This window comes from Tubulanus polymorphus, chromosome 6 (assembly GCF_964204645.1).
Source record: "Tubulanus polymorphus chromosome 6, tnTubPoly1.2, whole genome shotgun sequence".
Lineage (NCBI taxonomy): Eukaryota > Metazoa > Nemertea > Palaeonemertea > Tubulaniformes > Tubulanidae > Tubulanus > Tubulanus polymorphus.
Window position 1 is genome coordinate 4644729 of NC_134030.1, and position 11966 is coordinate 4656694.

The 11966-nt window shown below is 37.4% G+C and overlaps 1 protein-coding gene across 1 annotated transcript; it reads right to left on the minus strand.

The window, feature by feature from the left end:
- Window positions 1–1273: 1273 nt before the first annotated feature.
- LOC141907498 (proteasome subunit beta type-3-like) lies at window positions 1274–4410 on the minus strand. Its single transcript, XM_074797162.1, has 6 exons — window positions 4362–4410; window positions 3282–3466; window positions 2660–2767; window positions 2339–2516; window positions 1817–1911; window positions 1274–1583 (listed from the first exon to the last, which is right to left on the minus strand). The coding sequence occupies exons 1-6, from the start codon at window positions 4362–4364 to the stop codon at window positions 1535–1537; spliced, it is 618 nt and encodes a 205-aa protein (XP_074653263.1). The 5' UTR covers window positions 4365–4410; the 3' UTR covers window positions 1274–1534.
- Between the last annotated feature and the right edge of the window lie 7556 nt (window positions 4411–11966).

Below are 11966 nucleotides of genomic sequence, written 5' to 3' on the forward strand. Positions count from 1 at the left end.
CATCGCGAGGTTACATGAAGACTTCAATAGGGTAAGTCTTAGAACCAAGATCCGAAGATTACATGAAGGCTAAATAAACATTTGATCGGGTCGTACCACTTCATACGCACGCCGTCTATAGCCCAGGCAGCTGGTGACACACACGATCCTCGATGTAGTACACGCATTGTTTTAGTAACTTGTCCATAGTAAATGTTGACGAATGGTGTCAAAATATATACATGTAGTACAATACAGGGTCGAATCTTGCTTTTTGGGGGAAAGGGGGCCCGTAGAGGGTCTACTTGACAATGCAGAGTGACCAACGAAGCGCCGGGGGTTTGGAAACTTTGAAAAATTAACCCATTCCGATTCCGCCGAGGAGAAATCCTGGTTGAAAGTGAAATATCTTCACAATTTCACCATCTTCTTTTTTCCAAGAAAATTCCACGTTAATCGGCCGGAGGAAACTGCGCCCAACATTCTTTTTTAGAGTTTTTCTTAAACCAAAATCAAAAATTGTATAAAGAAATTGTGAGAATGATTCTGACAATTTCTTTTTGATTAAGTGCCTTTTAGATCTTTATTGAGAAAATAATTTCGTTAATAGAGCATTAGTGACGATTGAAAATATTTATTCATTGCCATCCTCGCTTGCCAAGGGTCCAGTATCACTCCCGAACTCGCTTCCACCAGCTCGGGGAACAGCTTTAGCGTAGTGGGTTCGAATCCCTTGACGGGTGAGGATGATTCATTGCCAAAATAGGGGCATATGCCGACCGTCTAATGCTGCCTCTGCGTATAACATTAGCGGGGGAAACGTGAACTAACATAATATTCGCTTGCCAGAGTCTTCGAATGTCCGCATTTGACAAACTATTTACCGATTTGCGGGCCGGATTCCGAGACGATTCTCAGACCCTTGAAAAAGCACAAAATCTACTCTCAACTGGCAATTTTCCGTAATAGAATAGGTCTTGAAAGAGTAATTTTGTATTGGGGTAGTTTGCATTTTCCTCGGATCTCATGGAACCAATTAATGTCACTTGTGTAGCAAGGACACGCTAGTTCCCCCAAATGTGGTGCGTGGCGTGGCTTTTGATTACTATCACATTTCGAATGGCAATTAAGATTTTTAGAAAAATTCCACCATACACAACTATCTTTTGTTACGTAATATGGCTCCAGCACTCAGGCACTGGTCGGCAAACCTCTATCCAATAGGATTCGAATCCAATCCATTAGCTATGAACGAAAGCCCAAATATAAATAAAGTTTTTCATGTACATATAGAAATCGATCATTTTATTTTTTTCATATTCCATCGAAAAATTAGCCCATTAACTTTGATGAGGATAACCGCTAGTTACCTGTCTATGAATGAGAGTAACAGATGGAATGCACGATCTGTGACAAGTCCGTTTATGTTTCTGTGTAAATTCGAACAGGAATTCACACGCATGAACAAAATATCCGCGTAGCTGAATGGAGTTTGTTAACATATATGAACTGAAACAAGCACTGCTTCATAGTCTTAAATCAAGGACCTATATCTCTAATCCGCACGAGTTTTCAACGAACGCGTTGTCACTTTATCCTTTTCTCTAGAAAATACAAAACATTGAAATCAATCTCACTATAGATATGGAAATCGATTAGGGACATGTGCATAATTTTGACGAAGTAAAATTTTTTTCTTCATAAATTGGCAACAAAAAAATGGATGCCCCAAATCAGCAACCATATATAATTGAGTCAATCATTCAAAGAAAAATATATCTACAGGTAAAAGTGTTTTTCTAACATGAACATGAAATTTGAATATATATATACTCACATCACATGAACAACAGCTCCCCAACCAGAAACACAATCACGATCAAATGCATTTAGTAACGCTTGAGATATTGTTTCAAATAGATCATCAGGTTCCTGTAAAACACGTAGTGGACATTATTTTCAAACCATTCAAAGTCGAAGCGACTTTCGCTTTCAAAGAGGTGAACCGATGGAACTCCAACGCATCTGTGGCAATAGTGTTCCACTTATGGCAAGCCAGGTTCTGCTGCACAACTCTTCTACATTTCAGTTAAAATCAAATATGAAAATGTTCTCTTAAACAAATCGATTATTTATGAAAAGTACTATACCAGTCACTGAGCAGTAAATGAATATAATGTATATTTGATGGGCTCTGTGATAATGCATGGATTTGGGAGCCTATAAATTCAGTTCATAACTAATTTTCACAACTTAAGAATGAATACTTGTTACACCCTCAGGTGAGGTAGCTGGTGTTGCAGCTCGCCACTGCCAAAGAATGGCAATCTATTTTAAGTTAAGTTTAAAACCTGCTTACCATATTGGGTTCCCATAAAGATTCGCACATGCCGTACATTTGTTCATTACAGGTACCGCTGACGACGAAATCTTCAGTGATCATCGGACAACCGATGAGATCCATAGACGCGATAAACGGTTTACCAGTCACATGATCTAATCCAGCGATAACAGGCTCCACAAAATACGGCCCAAACCTAAAAAAGTTACACATGTACTAACTATTGAATACTGTACATGATCGACAAATATTGGCCCCGATGGTCTGAGAATTTATTAAGAGGGATCATTCATTTATTACGCACGCACAAATAATTTGAATTTTTCAAATATTTCTCACCTTCTTTCATATAACAAATTTGACACCATACTCATGAATACATGTGGTTTTATGGGACGATTCTCTTTAAGTTCGTATATGTTTTTGCGAAATCGTAATCTTTGGTGCCTGAAAGAGAAACAAACAAGTGATTATCACTTCGATGTACATGTTATCAAAAATACATGAAGAGGATTTTTGATGTTTAATCTACAAGGAGTGCCACACATCCCTCTCAGTAAGAGAGTGAAACCATTCACCCGGTGCACATTACGTCTCCAGTGTCCTACACAAGTGGGTTTAAAATAGGGGCAGAAGCAACCGTCCCATATCAATTTTACATCCACCCACATTGGCTACCCATCTACATATAAAGTTCTCATCAATTATATCAATACTTACAGCCATCATTGCCGTGTAAAATACTGGGGTTAATGTGAAAAATAGGGGAATGTGACAGAAACCAAAAGTTTTGCTACTACAGCAGCCACAATGTCAAAAGAATGAATGCAGCCCTTCTAAAAACCCAGCATACAGAAAACACTGTTAGAGCCCTATGGTTTAATCAACTGCACAATTCATCCGATTTGATAAGCTATGATCACTCAATACTCAGTTCTCCTCCTAATTGCTATTAACTTACACAGTTTGTACATCCGTAGCTAAACCGGGAAGTCCTAAATACAGACGCGGTCCCATCTCGAAGACTTTCTGAAAGTCAGTAGATACGGTTTGCGCCTGAACGCCGAATCGCGTATCAGTCGCGATCGCCACGCAATCTTTGCCAATCATAGCCATGATGGCAGCTCCGTTATATGACATGATACTCTACAAAAAGAAAAGAGATAATTTCAGAAATTGTCGATATTTTAGCTGAATATGTCAACGTGCTATTCGTTTTATCAGGATCCAGTTTCACAGTCAAATTCTAACGTGAACTGTGGAAGCGGATCCAAACAATACCAGCTACATATCACCCTTTCGTCAACCCTTGATGGTAGGATTAAATGTAAAATCATTTCCTTTAAAAAAGACCTCAACCATTAAACTTTACATGTTTAAAGGGGTTACTACTCGTTTGAAGTATATTCAACTAAGATAGGCCCTTCTCGATTGTGCTGTTCTGGAAGATAGAATATCGTTCTTGGTAGAAGATTTCAGTTGTCAGAGCCAGAAGAATTGTGTGGAAATGAGTAGAATTGGGCGTAGAACCTTCCGACGAAATGCAACAAATGTAAGAGAGAGTAGATTAAAATTTCAGGAAGAGCACAACTGAAAAGGCCACCATTCACTACGAATAGGAAAATAAGAAAAAGATAACTAACTACGCCTACAATTGGTATTCTATTATTCTAAAGAAATGACAAAAATTGTATCCCTCCAGGTTAAAGTTGTAGGCCTATGGAACGGTAAAATCGGTGATTTGCGAACAAGAAAATAACTGAAACCACTAGAAAAAAAGAGACGAATTGAATCACCCCTTCATCGTCATCATCCTCGTCATCATCGTAGAATCTTCTGTGAACGTGATTATGTCTACGAAAAAAACTCTTTCGCACAAAAAACCGATGTCCGGTTAATTTATTGATTTAGAGACACGTATAAACAACGTATATCAAAAATGAAAAAAATCAAAAAAGAAACAAGGCACGTCATTATACTTGAAATATTTAGTGGGTGTGATATAACATAATCATAAAAACGGTTTATTCTTGATATTTACCATTTTATTGCTGTAACTGTGAACAATTTTACCGTCAATTGAATCTAAATTTACTATATTGCTTCGTCACCGGTAATCGGTAGGCGGCGCGTAAAATCTTTATCACTCGTCTGCCACAGTAAGATCAATTCAAATCTTTATTGATCACTATGTTACAGATTAAAACATAAGATTTCGAATGTCAACGAAGTCACAAATTTTAAGATAAGAAAATGAAATAAGCACTTAATTCATACCGAGTAGAATTATAAGAAGAAGACAAAGATATATTGGTAGATTGATAACCAGCAAGGCGGTATTCGTGACTTATATTCATCACGCCCGTCACAGCATGCGGTACCGAGTCGGCCGCCTGGCCGGCAGCGATAACCCATATAACTAAATGCTTGTTTGTTTAACTATATTTTCTAACAATTTTTTCTTATTAATCATTCAAAGTTTAACCGGCATTCACAAAGCATGTGTGGATCCAGTCAGTCTTGACGGCAGATCAACGTCAACGACAGTGTGTACGCGTGCTTGCAGTTCTCAGAGTTTTTTTGAGAAAAACTATGAAGCATTTGACTATTCATTGAATTGCCTAATCACGTGAATCATATAACCAACTATAGTAGTGTAAAGTAATCTGCCCTATCGACTAAATTCACATTTATTATCACAGCTGTACTGGGAGAATAGGGAAAATCCACGGTCCTGATCCTCCATTGCTCTGACGCTTTTTGATTCTTTTGAAATTGTCGTAGGAAGTGCAGTCTATAGGCAACTGTGCAGCTTTCCTGCCACCGCACTCTCGTGACTTCAAACCACACGCAGGTCGGATGATATCAGGGGGGTCCTCATTTTCACCGCTGGGCTCTATTAACGGAATAAAAATAAAACTGTGACACAGCGGGTCGTTGTCGGAAGCTTTCACACACGTGGACAAATTCGTGCTCATTTGCATAGGACCAATATCCGAGTCCGGACAACATATACCAGGCCTCCGCACGAAATCTGAAATTAATGAATAGCTACGATTACACGGTTTTCCGTTCCTTTGGTTGGGGTTTTTATCTACGACGTGAATATCATTTTATTTTGGGGCTAATACAAATGAATTATAACACGATATATTTCGATTCGCGAAAACATCGATGAATTTGAAAATGTGTATTCATAGTAAAATTATATATAGTAAAATCTACTGTACTCGCCTGATTGGAGCAATTCCACGGCATTAACGTGTAGTTGTTTTCCAGACTTAACCGTCAACGGTTCTTCGATGGAATCCACGAAAAAACATTCATTCTGTTCGAATGAAAATGCGCGACAAATTCGAGGCTGCCGTCGATAGCAAAGCATCCCGCATTCCAGGATCGATTCGGCCGTGGTTGGTGAGATGGATAGGAAAGGATACGTAAATCCTTCTAGTTTTATGAAATTTCGTCCACGAAATGCACTATTTGTGACCATCAGATATCCGTAGAACATCCATAAGGCAAACACTTTCTTGTACATGGTGGTGCGGCTCTAGTTCAATAAATGAATCGGCTTCTCGTTACGCATACGTTTTGTAAAATGGTTGCACATCCATTATATATTTAAACATTTTGACTACATCATGATCGATGCTGCTACTAGAAAATGACAAGAACAATCGTATTACGAGATATAATTTCTTTCCACAAATTTACATTTCAGACTTAATTTTCTTTCTTATTTTTTGAATTATTGGTCGCGTAGACGATGCGACGATGCGAGAATACAATATTTAATGTCCATCGATCACCAATGCGTGTTGTTAAATCTTATTTGGGATAATCTAAAACAATCTACTTGGTGTGGTCACAAGAGTAAAACCAATCATGAAAACATTCATTGCTTCGGAGTTAAGTATGAAATATTGGCTACTGCTCAGTGATCTATTTATTGTATTTAAGTAGAAGCACTGAACAGAAAAAATATGATAGGTTTCGCTGATGTTTTGGTCGGGTAGTATTTTTTCTGTAATGACAGTATATTAATGTACTTTAAATTCATAGATCAATTTCTCTGTTTTCCCCTTTTCTGATTTTTTGACGACTTATGAACAATGTAAATTCTAATCACATGCGTTTAAATGTCATCAACTTTTTCATGTTATCAAAATCGTATCAATGTTTTTGCGTAAAGATAAAAATCCGACCATTTTTCAATTAACTTTAAATACTTTCATGTACTACGTTTCTGTAACAAACCCAACACCCTTAAGACGTCCGAATTGTGGAATTATACAAATAGTAATATTATCTTGAAAATTGCTAAAATCATACATGCTGGTCTCAAAAAAATTGAAAGAATATCAAATTTTTCTAAGTTGTATCACGCCTTCGCCTCGCCGTACAACGTGTCTGTACGGCTTGCGGTTTTCCCATCAACCTGCCAACCAATATCTTCACCAACAAGATTCGGAATTAGACACGAAAACTAACATCGTCAGAAATTAAGAATTATAATTTATTTTTGAGAAAACGATTAACTGTAGTGTAATTTGCGACTAATTTATTGAGAATCAATTGCCTTGCCTGCATTATAGAACCAACTAAAGTAGGCGTAAAGTAATCAACCTTAAATACTATTTCAGACATTTAGTACCCTCCTTGTACTGGTGGAGGAGGGCCAATGATCAATGGTCCTTTGGAAACGGCTCCTCCATTGCTTTGTCGATTTTTGATTCTTCTGAAATTGTCGTAGGAAGTGCAGTCTATAGGCAACTGTGCAGCTTTCCCGCCACCGCACTCTCGAGACTTCAAACCACACGCGGGTCGGATGATATCAGGTGGGTCCTTGTTTTTACCGCTGGGCTCTGGAGGAATAAATATAAAACTGTGACACTGCGGGTCGTTGTCGCAAGCTTTCCTACACGTGGTCAAATCGGTTTTCATTTGCATAGGACCGATATCCCAGTCCGGGCAGCATATACCTGGCCTCCGTATGTAATCTGAAATAAATGAATAGCTACGATTTACATAGTTTCCTACTCCCTCACTCATGATCAAGTAATATACAAAATTTTCGATAAGATCAGTAATATTTTTATTTCTTCCGAGTGTAACCTCGTACAAAATACAAACATATTGACTCACTAGAATATCGTCAAATTTGAAAGAAGTTAAACTCTGTAACAGTTTCGTATTTTCACTGACTCACCTGGTTGGAGCAATGCCACTGCATTAACGTGTAGTCGCTTTCCAGACTCAACCGTTAACGGTTCCTCGATGACATCCACGAAAAAACATTTATTCTGTTCGAAGGCAAATGCGCGACAATGTCGAGGCTGCCGTCGAAAGCAAAGCATCCCACATTCCAGAATTGATTTTGCTGTGGTTGGTGAGATGGATAGGAAAGGATACGTAAATCCTTCTAGTTTTATGAAATTTCGTCCACGAAATGCACTTTTGGTGACCATCAGGTATCCGTAGAATATCCATAAGGCAAACACTATTTTGTACATGTTGGTGCGGCTCTAGTTCAATAAATGAATCAGCTTCACGTTACGCATACGTTTTGTAAATCGGGTCTTTGCACATGCATACTGTGTTTAATAATTTTGACTACAGGGCGATCATGATTGATGCTGATACCAGAGAATCACACAAAACAATCGTATTACGAGCTATAACTTCTTTCCACAAATTTACATTTTGGACTAATTGAGCTAAATAAAGCCGATGACGCTATGTTTGTCAGAATAAATACCAAATCATCCAACAATAGGTAAATGAATGAATTAAACTGGGATGGCTACATTGTGGTTATATTGCCGGTGCAATATGTTATGGTGCCATCGATCACCAATGTGTGTTGATGTTGAATCTCGTCATTCGGGACAATCCAACAACAATATACTCATGCGGTCACAAGCGCATAAAACAAACATGAAAACATTCGCTGCTTCGGAGTAAAGTATGAAATGATCGGCCATCGCTCAGCGATTGTACTCAGGTAGAATCACTGATAGAATAAATTTTAATAGGTTTCGTTGATGTTTAGGTTGGATAGGTTTCATGAATAGACAATAGATTGATTTAGATTGAAATTCATGCACCAATTTCTCTGCTAACCCTTTTTCAGATTTTTGACGACTTATGAACAATAGATATATTCACATCTGTTCAAATGTGATCAACTTTGTCATGTTATATATTGAATTTTTTCCCGTAGATTTGTTGAATCCATTTAAGTCGGCGTAGATTGTGCCCCCTGAGAGCGCTGCCAAAATGAAAGCAATGTAGTGTACTATATACAAATTTCTATATAATTGAGGTTTTGAAGCAATTAACTATGTCGTTAAAATGAGACGACATTTCGGTCACTTACTTGAGACAATTATCACCTCGACCTTCTACTGATAATTAAATGTAAAAAGTCATAATGGAGAATATCTTTTTCAGATTGCTCTAGTAATAATAATAAATCCGACCCTAATAGCGTTGCTCTTCAATTTGGGTAAATGACATCAGTGAAGTAAAAATTTCGAAGGGAACATGGAGTACAATAGCTTGGTAAATGCATTGACGATTTAAGTGAAGAACAATTTACCCGTTCTAGGGTACGGGGAGTTTTGATCATAAAGGCATTTTACAAATGAGATGTGCAGTAGCATTCCGAAATCTTGCATTTGACGCACAGTAGATGAAAAAATTACCACAGGAATCTATAACTGTCAGCAACAATGAAACCTTACGAAACGTCATCTTTGTTTCATACGACACTGGATACTTTACTTCAAACAGAGCCATTACTCGATCTAGACTACCCGGCATTTCGCAGATAAAAAAGAATATCACAACCGTCGTTACCATTTTGAGAATCTGTTTGTCTTGTCGAATATCTCTTTGGTTTAACGCACTAGAAATATCCTTTGTTCGATTTTTTGATTTCTTTACAGAAATTACGAGTAGAAAATTAGTGATAAAAAACCCCAATTATTGGTACAATAACGCCACCAATTGTAAATGAATATCTATCCGGTATGGTATATTTCATTCTAACATTGTTGTCTATGATATCTGGGCTATCCTTTATTGTATAGACGTATTGACCAGGCCTTAGACAGGGCCATCTCCACAGAGATGGTACTGCTTTTGGTACGACGGCTTGCCAGAACAAACCGAAGCCGATAAGCGCTATGACTATTAGACAAATTATTACAGTTCGCGTTTTAAGGATATTTTGGTAATTAAAGGGAAATTGGACGGCGATAAATCGTTCTAAACTTACCAGAACCACTGTCCAGTTTCGTAACATCTGCAGCGGAAAATAAAACGGCATTGTTAATAATATGATACGCTTGCCAAACATCCAATCGTCGAACCGAAAAATAACGTCACCTATTGTCGAATAAACGTATAAAACACGAACTGGATACATCAAAAACATGTCTATCGAGAAAAGTAAATCAAAGATAGCTAGAATATTTATACCGCGATAAGAATCGGGTCTGTTGAGACGATGGAGTACGATTGATGTGAGAATATTAACGAAGATTGCCGTGAAGCAGACCGGACCAATAACGCACGCGTAAAGATAGAAACTGAATTGCATGTACCACATTATCGGTGGTATAGCTTGAGAACATGCGCTGCTGGTGATATTCATCACGGTTAACGCCTCTCGATCATCTCACTAATTTGCAGAAAACATATTTTCCGAACATCCGATATATAAGATATGTCTAACCAACCAATTACCTCTACCAATTAGGGATGAAGTGATCTTAGATCGAAAAATATTAACGCAGAAAAGTGACGGTTCAGATTAACAAGATCGATATTTAAAATACGTGATTTTTACTTGGGCGTCTGCTATAGTTATTTGGTAAGACATGATAAAACAATTTACGTACGACTTTAGATTACTACATCATATCATAAGTGTTTATTTTGTATTTAGATATATCCTATAACTCTCATTTCATTTTTGATAAATTTCAATATTATTTTTGAGAGAATGCGCAATACGTCATCGATATATCGGGGTAAGACTCGTTGCCGGTCAATTCAATTAAATTATCAATATTTTTGAATCCAAAATAACTTTATTGATCCTTGATATTATATAATTCATGTTATATATATATCACCTATTGTCGATAATATTTAGCAATATGTTTTTTTTATTTTTCAAGGAGTCAATAAACTATCAAGTTAGTTTTCTTGTTTAGTTTTTTCGTCAATCGAGACGACTGTCAGATGCTTTTTTTTCAGAAATTCTCGAAAAAAGCGGCAGACAGTCATGGCAAAGAGTCGAGACACACTAAAACGTATATCCCTTATTTAATTAAATTTGCCCAGGATGTCCGTTGATAACGCTTTCCTCTTAAACCTTCACCTTCTTTCTATTTGTAGAAGCTCATCGACGTAAGATAAATCCGACAATTTTTCCATTCATTTTGAATATTTTCTCGTAGATTTGTTGAATCCATCTAACTCGGCGTAGATTGTGTCCCCCTGAGAGCGCAGCCAAAATGAAACCAATGTAGTTAGAAATTCAGTATATACAAATCTATATACAACTTTTTCGAAGTTTTCAAACAATAAACATTGTCGTCAAAACGAGACGACATTTCGGTCACTTACTTGTGACAAGTGTCACCTAAATCTTCGACTGATCAATAAATGTAAAAAATCTTAACGGAGAACATCCTTGTCAGGTTGCTCTAGTTAAGCCTATAATAAATCCGACCCTAATAGCGTTGCTCTTCAATTTGGGAAAATGACATCAGTGAAGTAAAGATTTCGAAGGGAACATGGAGTACAATAGCTTGGTAAATGCATTGACGATTTAAGTGAAGAACAATTTACCCGTTCTAGGGTACGGGGAGTTTTGATCATAAAGGCATTTTACAAATGAGATGTGCAGTAGCATTCCGAAATCTTACATTTGACACACAGTAGATGAAAAAATTACCACAGGAATCTATAACTGTCAGCAACAATGAAACCTTACGAAACGTCATCTGTGTTTCATACGACACTGCATACTTTACATCAATCAGAGCCATTACTCGATCTAAACTACCCGGCATTTCGCAGATAAAAAAGAATATCACAACCGTCGTTACCATTTTGAGAATCTGTTTGTCTTGTCGAATACCTCTTTGGTTTAACGCACTAGAAATATCCTTTGTTCGATTTTTTGATTTCTTTACAGAAATTACGAGTAGAACATTAGTAATAAAAACCCCAATTATTGGTACAATAACGCCACCAATTGTAAATGAATATCTATCCGGTATGGTATATTTCATTCTGATATTGTTGTCTATGATATCTGGGCTATCCTCAATTGTATAGACGTATTGACCAGGCCTTAGACAGGGCCATCTCCACAGAGATGGAACTGCTTTTGGTACGACGGCTTGCCAGAACAAACCGAAGCCGATAAGCGCTATGACTATTAGCCAAATTATTACAGTTCGCGTTTTAAGGATATTTTGGTAATTAAACGGAAATTGGACGGCGATTAATCGTTCTAAACTTACCAGAACCACTGTCCAGTTTCGTAACATCTGCAGCGGAAAATAAAACGGCATTGTAAATAATATGATACGCTTGCCAAACATCCAATCGTCGAACCGAAACA

What these genes read in the sequence shown, in the direction of transcription:
- LOC141907498 (XM_074797162.1), bottom strand. An exon ending in GCTACGGATGTACAAACTGT is followed by an intron (nt 2,768 to 3,281) that starts GTAAGTTAATAG and finishes TTTCTCTTTCAG; the next exon opens with GCACCAAAGATTACGATTTC. An exon ending in CTTTATGGGAACCCAATATG is followed by an intron (nt 1,912 to 2,338) that starts GTAAGCAGGTTT and finishes CGTGTTTTACAG; the next exon opens with GAACCTGATGATCTATTTGA.